The 16,361-nt window shown below is 37.4% G+C and overlaps 1 protein-coding gene across 2 annotated transcripts in view; it reads left to right on the top strand.

Moving 5' to 3' along the window:
* c18h21orf91 (chromosome 18 C21orf91 homolog) overlaps positions 1-16,361 on the top strand; it is a 40,009-nt gene that overhangs the window by 1,686 nt on the left and 21,962 nt on the right. For both annotated transcript variants that reach the window (XR_009061332.1, XM_057820892.1), the window contains exon 2: positions 1,382-1,527. Coding sequence is in view for 1 of the 2 variants with exons in the window: in XM_057820892.1 (XP_057676875.1) it covers positions 1,401-1,527 (127 nt within the window). In the remaining variant the exon portion in view is untranslated. The remainder of the gene's footprint in view (positions 1-1,381; positions 1,528-16,361) is intronic.

Below are 16,361 nucleotides of genomic sequence, written 5' to 3'. Positions count from 1 at the left end.
TAGTGCGGAAATAACATGTATTTTAAATTTCTCACAGATCTGAGATTGGGGGTTTGAATCAAGCCTTCCTACACATTGCAAAAACATGAATTCTAGGTTCATTGAAGGTGAAAATTTTGTTGAATGGAAGTGTGAGTGGATGTTTGTAGGGATGTCCTGATCCCGATTTTTGTGTCCGAGTCACCTGATTTTGAGAAGGTGCTGATACCAAGTCCCGCTCCGATACTGAAAAAAAAAAAAAGTTTTATTTGAACAAAATCTACAAACATGTTACAGTATTGTACTTTTTACAGTACTTCCTCTTCCGCTTTTCCTGGGAGTATTGCGGAGTATAAAATGTATATATTTTTCTACCTTTTGGCAATGCCATTGTATTTCTGGATTTTGTTACTTTTTAGCCCTTAAAAAGAAAAAAAATATATATATAAAGTAGACCTGGACGATATTTGGAAAAAAAACTATCACTGCGATTTTTGGGTGGGTTGCGATGCACGGTGATATTTTATTGCAATATTAAAACTGGGAATTTTCATCAAATTACTTGACGCACCTACATTTTTCATCGGATCACTTTTCACGCCATACTTTTAATCACTCTCCATAACATTGATATCATCATATGATTCAAATTCACTCACCCTTGACACTCACGCTGCCAAGAACAGCCTCTCACTTACATAATGAGTTGCCACAGATTGGGCTTCCGCTCGTTTAACAATCTAAACGATGATTTACACATTTGTGCCTTGATCATAGAGCGATGAGGCTTTGCTAGCGAGATCAAAGGTACAAACCAGTCAATCATCGTTAACTTTTAAGTACCAAACGAAAGCTGCACTACTTAGAAGGGGGAAGGGTGAGAGGTTGTATGAGCATGAAGCAGAAAAACAAATATATTTTTTAATATTAAAGACCCGATCCTTTTCACCCAATTTCAATCCTCTGGAAAAAATGGTGTGATCGGATTGGGACCTCACAAGTTGTTTGTCACGGGTTGCGGTTGGCTGGTAAGTATTCCCCGACAGCTGTGATAGGCTTCAGCTAGGAAAAAAAATGGACGTTTTACATAGCCATTTACTTTTTTTTACCTCATCAACGAACGGCCTTGCCCCTCTGTTTGTTTTAGGAAAAAAATCGTCCTTGAGCTCAAAAGTGAGCCCACATCTACTTTACAGTGATGAACTCTAGTGGTCAAATTACAGTAATCCGGAACCATTTTTGTAAAATCTGGTCCTTTCCACTTGCAAAATGATAACTGGATTCTATCAAGTGACCCAAACAAATAAATGCAATGCAAAGCAGACAAATACAAAAGATCTTTGAGGTTGTGCAATCATCTTGTGCAAGCCTCTTGTATTGAGCCATGCGATCCATTTCACAGCTGTGTCGTCGGAAGCGCCATGGATGAAGAGGAGCAGTTTGTGAACATTGATCTGAATGACGACAATATCTGCAGTGTCTGCAAGCTGGAGACCGATACAGGAACCTTATCTTTCTGCCATGTCTGCTTTGAACTCAGCATTGAAGGTAGGACCTGAGTAGGGCTATTGTTTTGTGTTTAAATCCCTCTCAGTGAAAAACCTCTCTATTGTTGATGGACAATAACTGGACACTTCATTAGGTCTCCTCGCACTTTCATGATTGGGTTGCATGCACACATTTAAAAACCCAGATATTCAGTTTGTTTGAAATTCAGTGACTCCCCCTTGGTTAACCATTTTCTTAACTGAATAGCTGGCCATTTTACCCTTTGAAAGGAGAAATTATGCACATGCTAAATTTGCAAAAATCTTTTTTTTTTTTTTTAGTACAGAAAGCTGAACTAATTACATCATTAGTATAGAGAAAGATTTGAACATTAATATTTTATTGACAGTAAAAAGTACTGGGACAGTGAAATTTAATCAGTATGGGCAACTGGGAGTATTACAAGTCAGATGGATGTCATGTTTCAGTTGTCCAATTATCTTAGCTCACCAATTAAGGCTGCAACAACTAATTGATTAAATCAATTAATGAATTAGTTGCCAACGAATTTGATCATCGATTTTTGCTGACAGCTATGAGCAGTCCCGTTTGCGTCCTTATTTGTGTGTAATGTGAGGTTACGCGTGCACACACCAGTGATTAGAGCGAGAGAGAGAGTTCACTGCTACACTGGTTGGGTTGCTGAATCAATAATATTACGAAGTGTCGAGAGTTAGATTGTCTTTTGTGTTGTTAGATTCAGTGTGCCTCCGCTAGAGGTGAGTAAATGAAGCCAATTGTTTTGCTTGTATTCTTTGTTGATGAGACGTTACTACTTAGCACGGCACGCTAAACTAGTTAGCGGGTATGCTAACCAATGTCTTCTTTTAAGTTTGTATTGTGTTTTGGAGAAGCTTATTATCACTTGGGTTATTGCTGGATAGTAAAGTGGTCTTATTTCTTTGTATAAAGAAACCGAACACACACTTTCAACACAAACTGCCATTTAAACTGTAAATTGTAATACAAGAGAGTGTGACTTGAAATTGGATTTGGATTGTATTTATGAACAACTGTTTGACGAAGAAATCTGATTAATTGCAGTCTGCCTCCTCCTCATTTGATTTTGTTGTTTAGATTGTCACAACTTATATCGGCGCTTTGCCCAGATGGAAAAAAATGTCAATCAGCAGCACTTTTTTAAAAATTGAACAAGACTTTAGTCTGATTTGTGCATTGAAAAGCTCTTTGTTTTATACTCAGAACATTTATTAAAAACTAGCAAGTTTTATGTTCAGAACAGTACAGTTGTAGACTACAGTTAAGGGTTTAAGCTGTAACAAAAAAAAAAAAATTTTTTAAAGGAAATAGTCATCCATAGTGTGTTCATTGTTACTTACAATATGCCTAAAACACCAAGTTAAATTGAGAAGGTAATTGAAAAAAGTGACATTGATCGGATTAATTGTTGAATTAATCGTCGGATTAATCTATTATAAAAATAATGGTTAGTTGCAGCCCTATCATCAGTGCAGTACTAGTATTACTATTCTTCGCAGAGGATAAAGAATATGACAGAATACTGGGATTGGGAACCACTAGGTAACTGATGATCTCATGATTAGGCGATACAACAATTGTCGATACATGGGTAATGAAATCATTCTAGAATACTCTACAAAATATAAGAAACAAGGTACAAAACAACCTTGTCATCCTTCTGTTGTGAATTGGATTGATTATTATCTCTAGTAGACGTTCAATCCATTTTAACTGGGAGGGTGGCAGCTAATATTCACTGCCATCCCTCCTACTTCAAACGGATTGGACGTCTATGGAAGCCAGTGCCAGGCAATGAATTAATTTTGGAGAATTTCACATCATTTCCTGTTGATTTTCGCCCCCCCCCCCCCCCCCCCTTTAAAAAAAAATTTTTTTTTTTTTATCAGGGCATTTTTGGGTCACTTCCTGTTAATTTTGGGGCACTTACGTGTCATTTCCTGTTGTTTTCGGTGACTGAAAGTGAGTACAATCCCAAAATCAACAGGTAGTAACCTATAAATGCCCTAAAATGAACAGGAAGTGATCTGTAAATGCCCACTAGACTGGCTGTGAATGCTCTGGTTGGATTGAACGTCTAGTGCCATTGACTGCACTAGATGTCCAATGGCACTAGGCGTCCAATCCAATCGACATGAAATGGATGTCTTGTCAGCTAGTGAGCGAACATAGACACTATCCTAATGGAAGATTTTGGTAGCTAACTGTTGGTTCCTGTTTTATTGGTTTTTTTTTTTTTTTTTTTTTTAAACAATGACACCTTTTTAAAACGATATATCGATTCTTGGTGGGAGCATATCAATAACGCTCTGGGCTTCAAAGTATCATGATATATCACCTTTTCGATATATAGTCACACCCCTACTGAATACATTTAAATTGTCTTTCTACATGTGTTGCTGCACTGTTTATATACTTAATGGGTTATTGCACCATAGCCGTAGAAGTTCATTAGGGTTAAGATTATGTTAAGGCATCGTCATTTTTGTAAACATATTTTGTTTGACAAAAATATTAAACTACATTTGCAATTTAATGTACTGTATATCTGAGGTGAGAAAGCAAGATGTGAAGTCTCTATCATTCTTTGGCAACATCTTTTCAAACTCAATCTTGTTGTGGCAATTGATATTCATTCATTCATTTCATTGCAGCAAAAACCCTAAAGGCCTTTTGAGTTATTTCCACATTACCAATCCACATGTTAACTCTTCATTTATTGAAAAGCTTGGTTGATTGTCAAACATGTCTTTGATCTGCATTCAGTAATGTTGGCCCTGCATTGAAATGCAGTGTCATAAGTAAGAAGCCTTCTTTGCAAATACCCAAATTCAAGTGTTTGATGTGCCACTCAAACTAAGAATGTGTTTGAAGTCTCCATATCTTAATTAATGAGTAGCTTATTTGAAAAAAATGGAAGGATTATCCTCTTTTTCGTCTCTGATCGTCAGCATCTTTCAAGGCCATTTTCTGCACTCAGGTATTATTAGGTAATATGGTGGACATTTTTCTTCATCAACCTCGCATTGCTGATTAATGGCCCAAAGAATAGAAATTTTACTGTATTTTTCTTTTTTTACAGACCTAATGTTCTGTCATCTATACATATGAACGATGTATAGCTCTTCTGTCTGTCAAGAGAGGAAGAAGTTAGTTTTTGTTAGCTATTGATTTACAGCCCTGTACGCTGGAGCATGTCAATGGATTATTCCAAATATCTCTAACAAACAATCAAAAAAAGAATATTGACCTTAACCTGAATGTTAGCTTCATGTAAATATAGCTACAGAACGTTAGATTATTCTGTGACCGACATTGTAAATCAGAACAAGTTTTAAATTGCTTAGCTTGTTAGCTAAAAAATAAAAAATAAAGCACAGATAATATGAGTTATGACTATACGTAGCATTTATCAGTCAATTACCCTTGCTTAAGCATTTATTTTCGATTGATGGACTTCTGAACGTTAAACTCGGCTACTGCATTATCTTATACAGCGGCTACGGTCCTAGTTTGCTAAATTGCATAGAGTAACAAGCATCTATCAGGGCTTATACAACAGTATTTGCCGTTGGTTGTCACGCTGGCTATAATTTAACCACCGCAGGGCGCATTTTGAGCAATATCAGAATTGCTTTGCCACAATAAAAAAATTACATTATTTTTACGCTAGATTGTGGCTTCGCTAGGAAGTAAAAGGAATTTACCGTACTCGAATTTTCAAGGTCAATTTAAACATTTCAACATCTCGAATGTTCCTTTTATGGGCATTTTCACAACATGTTTACAGTTATGAAAGCGTTAAAAAGTATGAGAACAAAGCTACAGTTTTGATTCAAATTTTCTAACTAGTTAGTCGCTTACTAGCTGTTAGTTTTGCTCTTAACCAAAAACATGAGTTGGGTTTTGTTGTCACGATTTGGATGAGGTTGGTTGTCACACCACCAAAAATTCCAAGGATTTTAATTGTTGTAATGATTTTTTTTCTCCAACTCTTAGTTGTATACATCTTTCTGTATATACAGAATAAATAACGTTAAAACAAAACTAAGGGCTTAAAACACAACCGTTTGCAGTGTATTGTGGATTTCAGTGTAAATTTCAAATGCAGCCCAATATACTAACCTTCCCTCAAATAAATGAATGACTATTCTAAGATGTGTTGATGGGAAGATATTCCGGAGAGGGTAAAACTTTTGACAAACAACCCCTTCCTCCCTTACTTGGTTGGTACTCTCTCTGTTGTTTTTGCTCTGCATGCATTTTTTTTTTATTTGTTAGGACATGTGAATGCCCAAGAAAGCAAAAATGTATTGCTCTATTGTCTATCTGCAAAGGGCATGTTGTACAGGAATAGTGTGTATTTGGGGGAGATTTCGACTAGACTGCTGTGTTGTTCATGTTACTCATGGAGACAGACAAGACATTTAGAAGTAGCCGTGGCGTGCTTCTCGGGGTTCCGTAAAGTACTGATTGCATAACTTGTTCCTGGGAGTGTTTGCAGAGTGGAGGTTATGAATCAGTCAAGTTGGGGCAGGTAGTTTTCACATTTGAACCAGTTTAGTTCGAGTGTAGTCATGTGTTAAACTTTTCCTACCTTTGTGTCAGAGATTTCAAAACAAGCAAAGACTTGCTCTTCTTCAACGCTTTAAGGTCTGGGCCCGTTTTGTTCGATTTTGCATGCCCTTGTCGTTGCTTTCATATTTCAAGAAAATAATTGTTTACAATGGCCTGATTGGTTCCTTTTTTCCAGGACAAAATTACTTTTGTGTGCAAACTGTTCTTTTCGTCACTCTAATGATATTAACCTTCTGGGCCCATAGAGACAAAAAAAAAAAAATCCTAAAATCGCTTGTCAAAATGTGTAATATTGATGTCCTATTGACAACCAAACATGCTCAGCGAACTGTTTTGAAGCTTGGTAATATTTATTCAACTTGTTAGGATGAACATTCTAGAGAAAAAAATCTGACTGAATAGTTTTATATTTGATAATTCAACAGAAACAGCAAGTATGGTCATAGGCGGGTTTGGCGTTTAGAAGAAGAAATATGGACATAAACACATTGTTGCTTCAGCGTTTTAATGCATATTTTTGAGGGCTATGAAACTCGAAGGGCATTATCTCCTGTTTTCTTGGTCTATTGACTTCAAGTAAAAACGAGGGTGAAACTCCACCTCCACACTTTCGAATGAGGGGTTCCGACGTAATCGCTAAATTACGAGGCTTGTAAGATGGCATGCGTAAAGGATGTCGCCAGCGTGTCCACCGTCCTTAGAGGGTTAAAACGCCATTAGCGCAGTGTATTAAGGTCCCAAAAACCTTTGTCACTTTATATAATATTTTGTATGTTGCTAGCAGTGTTGTTTTTGGCTGGCCTTTTCATTTTTGTCTTAGTCTTTTGATCTTGGCAGCCCTTTTATTTTTGTCTTAGTCTTTTGATCGATAATACTGACTAGTCTTAGTCATATTTTAATTACATTAAGTTGTGTGATGATCCCTCAGCACAGACCTTTAAAGGCTAAAGCAACATTGCATATTCTCTTGCCAAGATAGGAAAACAAATCATACCACATGTGCAAGCCTTGAGACTGGAGAGGACACTGCACTGGTGAGTGGGGGTGCCAGCACTTCACATGAATGACACAACTACGAAGCAGGCTAACTACATACAAAATGTCACACATTTTAAACAATTGGGACAGAAACTATTGCGCATTTTCATCTCGCTCTCGTCTCGTCAGACGAAAACTGGTAGTCTCGTTATGTTCTAGTCTCCCAACCCATGTTTTTAGCTCATCATTGTTACGTCATCGTCATGAACAAATTGTTCGTCGACGAAATATTTTCGTTTTCATCATTGTTGACGAAAACAACACTATAAAAAGTGACAGTTGTTTCTAGTTGCTCAACAAGCTGTGGTTCTATTGTTTGAACCTGAGCTTGAAACCAAAGTGACATAAGTTACTCTGTAGTTGTTGTTTTTTTTTTTTCAGATTTCCAAGTGTTCTGTTTCTGATTTTTGTGTTTTGCCCCTTTTTTTGCAGGGCTTAATATTTTATTGCAGTTTTTCACGTTTTTTTTTTTTCCAGGTTTTAGACTTTGTGGTTTTCCAAATTTTGCAATTTTTCATGGTTTTTGCAGTGGGGTATCTGCATGGGTTATAGGGCATTTTTGAGTCACTTCCTTTACATTTTGGTTTTTTTTAGCAGCACTTCTTGTGTAATAGTGAGCCTGCAATGTTTCCATTCAATTTTTTAACGTTTCAATGTTTCAAAGTTGGAACGGTGAGAATCGGTCAAAGCACGTGCGGTAGGCGGTGCGCCAAAATAGTAGACGTGAGGGGATAGATATTATAGCCAAGCATCCCCACAAATAAATTGCTCCATGTCCACACCACATTCTAACAGATCACTAATCTTTAAGCACGGATATTATTAGGAACTCAAACATTTCTCCTCTATTCATTTTGAGCATTTCCGTGTATTTAACTGTAAAGACTCTTGTAAGAAAAAAGCTTGGTAGTGTGTTGAATGTTCAGGAAGTGCAGCTTTTGTTGGGGTTCCAAGTAGGTGTTTCCTCAGGAAACTGCTTTGCCCTATGTATATGTACTGTATCCCGTTCTCTTAAAAATTACAGTGTAGTAATCGTAGCTATCTACTGAAAGACACACTTAAGAACATGCTCTTCAAATAGGAATTTCTTGCTGTGAGAGAGACATTGTTTTGTTGCATCATGTGAGCTGTGGTCACTAAATGGTTACGTAGACTGAAACATCAGCCCAGCAGAGTACAAGGGAGCTGCTGTGCTCTCAGAAAAGAATAACAAGCAAACATCATGCTTAGTGGTTTATTGTATCACTGGCATCAGATTGGTAACTCCCATTTCTACGTTTGGTAAATGATATTGGCTGGCTGCTGGGCTTGTTTGTTTATTTGTTTTTTTTCTTTGCTAATAACTGTGTTTTTTTCCCCCCACCAGATAACAGTGATATGTAGTAGATCATAAATTGGGAGTGGAAAATTCCCATTCCATCCTAATCGCTGAGCCGATGTACATCTGGCCTCGCACTACAGATGAAAACATACCTTTTGGCTAATTCTGTCATATTTTACAGTGAGTTGTAATTTTAATATGCACTGTTCTTGTAAATAAATAAAAAAAAAAGTTAATTCTTTCCCTTCTCACTCCCATAGAATGACTCCCCATACCATCCTGCTCCCAGTCAAAATTAAAGTCAAAATTTATTTCCTTACACCTTTAAGTTGGTCATTAGAAAAGTCGATGGACTGTTCTTTTTAGATCACTGTGTTTTATGCAGTTGAAAATTAACAATATATCTGCGGGGCCTTGCAAAGTAAAAAAAAAAAAAAATCTTAAATCCAATCATTTGAATTTAATGCCTTAAAATGTCTAAAATTCTCCTAAAATCTGAAAAGGTCTTAAATACAATTGTGAAACATCTTAAAAATCTATTGACATTACTTTAATTTCGAAGATGCATTAATTTAAGTCTCTCATTTAAATGTTTCGATTTTTGAGGACGCTATAACGTAACGACAAAGCGGAACTACCCGTGCTTCCCGGTCAGAATTTATCAAACACAAGCAGGTTTTGCTGTGCGCACAAAGTTGCGTGTTGACAGCTTAGTTAACATAGTCATAGCTGAGAAACCATAGAACCGATTTACTAGTTACATAGATGGGTAAGTGCAAATTTAATGATTTGTTGCATGAGAGCGTACAGTTCAGCGCATGGTTGCAGCCAGTGGAGGAAAACTCGTCTGAAGCCCACTGCACCTTGTGCAAGAAAATTTTAAAACTTTGAACATTACGTATCAAGGCATTGAAATCCCATTGCAAGACTAAAAAAGCACAAGGCGGTCATAAAATGCAAGCAGCAAACGCCGTTTGTGGTTCACATGTTGGTTTGCAAAAGAGAAAGTTCTAGTTCTTGGTTAGGTTAAGCATTTTGCAGGTTACCCCTAAGATTTTTTGAAGCTGTGGTGGTGGTGGGCCACATCGAGTTGGACAGTGTGCCGCGGTGAAATTGTTTCGTATCATGACAAATAAGATTTTTTTCCAACATTTTTTTCCAAGAAGAACCATAACAAAATCCTGCTTGCACTTGATTTTCCTGGATTTTTAAAAAAAAAAAACATTTGAGGGCTCTTTCATAAGGGAAATCAGCAATCAGTGGTCACATTTATAGTCAATGTGAGGCATGCTTCCAGTCCCCCTGCAGCCGGTTCCTCAGGTCTGTCTTCACCTACACAAGAATAATTAAAAAAAAGAAAAAAAAAGATCTAAGAAGTGAAAACATACAAGCATCTCTGACATTGTACAGCTCTGTACATTGTACAGTTGACCAAATGTCTCACTGTGTTCATTGCAGCGAAATCTCTCACAGTTCACTGTTGAGATGGGCACTGTCAACGCAATGGCTGACCGTTGGCTCAAGCAAGGGTATAGTCCTCTCCATTCATCAGTCAGTGATGCCATCATGCTGACCTGGTCCATATTCTGAACCATTCAATGGATTAGCCATTAGGACTACACAGTTTCAATCCAATGTTTTCAGAGATTACATTACCGCATTTTTCGGACTATAAATCACAGTTTTTTTCATAGTTTGGCTGGGGGTGCGATTTATACTCCGGAGCAATTTATGTGTGAAATTATTAACACATTATTATATCATTTCACATGTTATTTTGGTGTTTTGGAGTGACACTGATGGTTTGGTAAACTTGTTAGCATGTTCTTTATGCTATAGTTATCTGAATAACTCTTAATAGCTATGTTACGTTAATATACCAGCCACATTCGCATTCGTTGTTCATGCATCATGTAACATTATCATACTGTACACTTTTTCAGCATGTTGTTCTCAATTGTATTTTTATTTTAAACTGCCATTCAAGATGACATATCTGTTCTATGTGTTGGATTTTATCAAGTAAATTTCTACCAAAAATGCAACTTATACTCAGGTGCGACATATATATATATATATATGTATGTTTTTTTCCTCTTCGTTGGGCATTTCATGCCTGGTGCGACTTATACTCAGGTGCGACTTATAGTCCGAAAAATACGGTAAATCCATTCAATTTAACTTAAAACTGATGTGTCTTAATTGGAGTTAGTTTTCTGATTGTGTTAAAGTTACTCCATAGTGCAAACTGATATTAAAATAATAATAATAATGTGTTTCAATGAGATCTGTTTTGTAATTTTTTGGGATAAGGAATATGCCAATTTATATAAAAAATGAGCCTTTTTCAACACCGTAACTTGAGTTAAAACCATACAATTATAATTAAGAAAAATAATAGTTGCACATTTCTTAATACTCACCTTGATTTGTGTGGTACAGCCACGACTTGAACTTGGCCTTTTCTGTCCATGTTGCATCCCAGTCATATTCCCTGTTTGCTTAGTTCTCCTTCCCTGGGTTTAGTGCGCCTTCCTGATCTCTCATCTCCAGCTGTGATCTTGCCTCATTCAGTTTTTGAAAACTGTCTCAACATTTAAAATACAACACTTGCCACACCCTATTGGTTATTTATACTCCTCGTAACGTGAGAGCTAAATACATTCGGAATCTGGGAGCGTGAGCCTCACGTTCCAAAATATTTAATTAGCTCGCGAATTAAATATTTCAGAACGTGACTGTCATCACCACAACAATAGTCGTCTTTTTGTTACCTGACCCTTCTCTTCAGGAACTTTTCTTCAAAATGCTATGCTAGGATGCGACGATTCAGGTCAAAGACATGTCATAAAGAATTTAAACGTTACGCCGATGTCATATTAAGGTCGTTTTCACATGTTTGAACGAGATTTACATTCATTAAATGAAATACCTTTCTGCGGATTTTTCTCCTTAACTCCGCGCCGACGAACTCAGTCGCAAGTTACCAACAGGAAAACCGATGCGATTTTCAAATTAAGGCATGTAAAGGAACAATGTGTTAGACTTGCTTTTTCAAGGGATTTCAAACAACTTATGGCAAATAGTGCGTAAATAATGATTTTATATATATATATATATATATATGTATATATATATATATATATATATATATATATATATATATATATTCTTTGAGACGTCATTTCAAATAATTGAAATCATAAATTAGGATGTATCTTAAAATCTAAAAAAATAAAAATAAAAAAAATAAAAAAATCATTTGCAATGCGTGGCGGCTTTTATTTTGGTGTCGTGGCGCGCCACAATCTTTTTTATGTAGGGGAAACCCTGTTTTGTATCACAGTGTGGAAGAGTTTTGCAAGTTATTCCGGGCCTCCAATTTTCCTACAAATTTTTGTACGTTTTTTTTTTTTTTGCCACTATTGATGTGAAATGGGTCTTAAATTTTATTCATTATGGTCTTAAAATAGTCTTAAATTTGGCTTGTAGAACCCCGCAGTGTTTATTGCGCAATTTCATGTGTACCTCTGTCTTTATGCTTTCATTTCCTTCACCGTTCGACATGTTTTTCTGTTATGTTGGTGAAGACAGTTCACTCTTCTGCTAGTAGCCGGAAGTCGAAATGTTGGGCTATTGGAATGTGTAGTTCTTTTATCGTGCCAACGCAAGTCAAGATAGTGTTCATCGTCTACAATCATCATCTACAGTATTTATTTGTACCTGATCCTGCCTGCTCCCGTTAATTATTATTCCCGTACTGTCCCGATCGTGGGAATTGCTTTAAAGCAGATTGCCAAGAAGACACTTAAATATACTTTGAATTGACACATTTTGCTTGTATGTGTTATTAATGGTTATCTGTAAGTGTTTTGAGTCCTATGATTCAAATCCATATTCAAATAGCAAAGAAGCACAATTCTAGCAATGAGAGATACACAATCAAGGACAGGTCACTTTTATTTATCTCTGGTTATTTGTAGTAGAATACAGGAAATATACAATGTCCATCCATCATTTTTCTAGTGGTGAAAAATTGTAAAGACATTCCTGCTGAGGTTTAGCAGACTGTTGATTCTCATTTGCTGTCCAATAGTGGCCATTTTAAAGTGCCTGTGACACGAAAAAGCATGTTTATTTCATAATACACGCGGTATTTTATGCTCCTGAATGATATGGACCGCTTGGATGTGTGTGGAAGCGATCGCTATATTTATTTAGTTTTTTGAATCCCGCGCCAGGAAAATGAGTGACTTCCGGCTTCGGTCTTGCGTTGAGGAGGAGGGCGCTGTGACGTGTACGGTAGAAGACGTCCTCTTCACTATACAGCGTACTGTTGTGTATGGGGAGGAATGATTCAGCTGATTTTGCGGATTAATACGTTTATTTTTCGCATCACGCCAGCCAAACGGCTGCAGAAAAATCATTCTGTATGAGGGAGAGGCGTATGCGCCTTTTTGGAGTTTCAAAAGGTTCCTACTCACCGTGGATATTTACTGTGGGACCATTGGACTTACGAGGAAGTGAGTAAACATCTTGTTTTGTATTATGTCAAATACGAATACAGCGATTACAAAGTAAACACTACAAACTTCCTTTAAATGAAGGACTACATACGTTTGATCATTGATAGGCATGTAAAAAGCTGTCCTAATGGTCATTAGCAGCAGCCCGTTAGCTGCACAACAACTCCAGCCACCCTCCTCCGGGGAACGAACTGTAAATTGCTCTCTGCCGGGCGGTTTGCCGATGCGCGACGACAATAGACAACCGGGTCGTCATGTCAAATAATCCAGGATAGTTATGTGTGATTTTCCGCTTTGAAGACTTTGAAACATCACTCGGTTCGGGTTAGCATGTCGGCTAGCTGTCACGCCTTCTGGTTTGTTTACATTCTCCGAAGCTGGGGAAGGGAAATGACATATGTCCGATTTAGGTGTCATAAAATATAGTTCGGGAGGTGCGACAGTAAAGGTGAAGTCGACAGTTTTGACCATTATGGAGTAATTTTGCCATGTCGTCCTGAATAAATGCATTTTTATTATTTCATATTCCATTCAGCACAAGACTGTTATTTGTCATGACCATGCCATTTATTTAGCAATTGGGGAAAATACTTGGATAAAAAGAATATCCTGTAAAAATATTGAAGTAAAGAGACAGAAACAATGACATTTTGCCGCTCTCTTCGTCGCGTTTTCCTCATTGTGAATAGTTCCCCCTCGACGGGCTGACTGGTCCTTCTCAAGCCATTTATTTAGCTATTGGGGAAAAATACTAGGATAAAAAGAATATCCTGTAAAAATATTGAAGTAAAGAGACAGAAACAATGACATTTTGCTGCTCTCTTCATCGCGTTTTCCTCGTTCTGAATAGTTCTCCCTCGACGGGCTGACTGGTCCTTCTGAAGCCATTTATATTGCTATTGGGGAAAAATACTTGGATAAAAAGAATATCCTGTAAAAATTTTGGAGTAGAGAGACTGAAACAATGACATTTGGCGGCTTTCTTCGTCGCGTTTTCCTCGTTCTGAATAATTCCCCCTCAATGGGCTGAATAGTAAAATCGATGAGCCCAGTCTACCGCTGACGTCATCCACCTGTTGGGGACGCTAAAGCCCTATAATGGTAGGCGTGGCTAACTGGCAGATTAAAAGGGCTAATTTCTCGTCATCTGTGCTTTGCTAAATTGTTGTATATAGTCGAATCGTCTCAAAATATGATTCTAATTCACATAATAATGCCATTTAAAACTTTTTTTCTCGTGTCGTATGCTCTTTAACGTGCTCCTCTAAAGAGCCCATTCATTGGTCGTGACATCCTCTCACTTTAGTTAATGCTGCTGCCTGAATTTGACTCTTAGATGAGCCAATTACAGGGTGACCCAAAAAAAAGTTTACACTCAGTTGACTGCTTGTTTAAAAGCCATTGAAACATATCTAAATAGGTTGTCATGCTTAAGTGAGTCATTAAGGTCACTCAATGCAGCTGGTAATCTCTCGTCTCTACAATTCCTTTGCTTCTGCTGAAAATGAAGAAAACTTTAGCTGTACCTGAATTGCTGCGTGCCGGTCTGACACCTACTGAGATTGCAGCAAATCTGAGAATATCCAGATGTGCAGTCTACAGAGTTAAAAAGAAGCTGAAAGATACTGGAACAGCCTCACGAAAACCTGGGTCTGGAAGTGCCGATCTGTGCGGACCAAAAAGTTGATTGACAAGGTGATATGTGGCCACCCCAAAGTCCAGATCTCAATCCCCTGGATTATAGCATATGGGCAACTGTGGAGGACAGTGCCTGTAAGAAGCCACAAACTTCCGTGGCAGCCTTGGAGAGGTCCATTGTTAGATCTTGGGAAAAGATGACAGCATCCTACATAAAGAAGACCTGTCAAGCGTTCCGCAGGCGCCTGGAGGCTGTTGTGACACTTAAGGGAGGAAACGATGAAAAATAGAGTGTACTGTACATGTTCTTTACAATAATGTATAATTTGTGATTAAATTCTAATTCTAAGATGAATAAACATGGCATTTAAGTTGTATTATGGCAGTGTAAACTTTTTTTTGGGTCACCCTGTACACCTGATGTAAGTGTTATTTTTCGTAGACACAATAATTCCAGTTCCCATTGATGTTAAATTCACATTAAGGACTATCAAAGTAGGACATTGTCATCAGACAAGCTTGTTTATATGCTGCTTGTCTGTGTATTACTGCTGCTGAGGTCACTGTTGTTGTCTATTTAGGCCACGCAGCTGCTGACTACACATTCTTCCGCACGTTGCCATGCAGCTCTGCTTGGCACCTTAGCACCAATGACCTCTGTCCCACATGTCTCTAAAGGTAGCTCTCTGGTGTTTCACTAGACAAGTGTCCTTGCAGATTACCGTATTGGCTCGAATATAAAAACTCTGATTATAAAACGACCCTCTCTTTTTTAAGACTCAAGTTTGAAAAAAGACTTTTTGAACACCAAATTAATTTTATACAGAAAATAATTACAGTACGTCTGAAACAAGTGATTATAACAACATACAGTATTTGAGAGAAAAAACATGTTATTTTGCCCCATTCAAATCTTAATATCTGAACATTTAAATATGTAAACTAAAGTGCAATCACATTCGTAAATGAATGGCTTCTGGTTTTTGAAATGTAAATAAACCAATCTATTGTGATAAAACAACAAAATTGCAATAACTGCATTAACCATCAAAGTGAAGTCTAACTGTAACTGTAGTTTTGAAACAAATCTGAATAAGGAAAAATATTACAATAAAATAATGCATAGCTGAAGACTAGCTGAGATCTGTCATGACAGAACATCGCTTCAATGATTTCTGGTGCCATCTAGCATCATGAATGGGTATAATGTCTAGACCGCGCATATAAGACGACCCCCACTTCTTCAGCCTTTTTTTAATGCAAAAAACACCGTCGTATATTCTGGCCAATACGGTAGTTCTGAAATACTTAAAATGCCTATGACAGCAAAAAGCATGTTTTTTTTTCATATTTTCCGTGGTATTTATGCTCCTGAATGAAATGGACCGCTTGGATGTGTGTGGAAGCGATTGCTATATTTATTTAGTTTTTTTTTTTTTAATCCGGCACCATGAATATGAGTGACTTCCGGCTCCAGTCTCGAGTTGAGAAAGAGGGCACTGTGACGTATACGGTAGAAGGAGTCCTCTTCGCTGTCCAGCCGTACTGTTGTATGAGAAGGACTAAGGATTCAGCTGATTTTGCGGATTAATTCGTTTATTTTTTGCATCACACCAGCCAAATGGCTGCAGAACAATTTTGCTTCACTAGGGAGAGGCGTGTGAGTTTTTTGGGGGTTTCAAAAGGTTCCCATTCACTGGTGGATATTGGGCAAAACAAGCCCTACTACTGTG

Source organism: Corythoichthys intestinalis, chromosome 18 (genome assembly GCF_030265065.1).
Source record: "Corythoichthys intestinalis isolate RoL2023-P3 chromosome 18, ASM3026506v1, whole genome shotgun sequence".
Taxonomy (NCBI): Eukaryota; Metazoa; Chordata; class Actinopteri; order Syngnathiformes; family Syngnathidae; genus Corythoichthys; species Corythoichthys intestinalis.
This window is presented reverse-complemented; position numbering and strand designations above follow the sequence as displayed.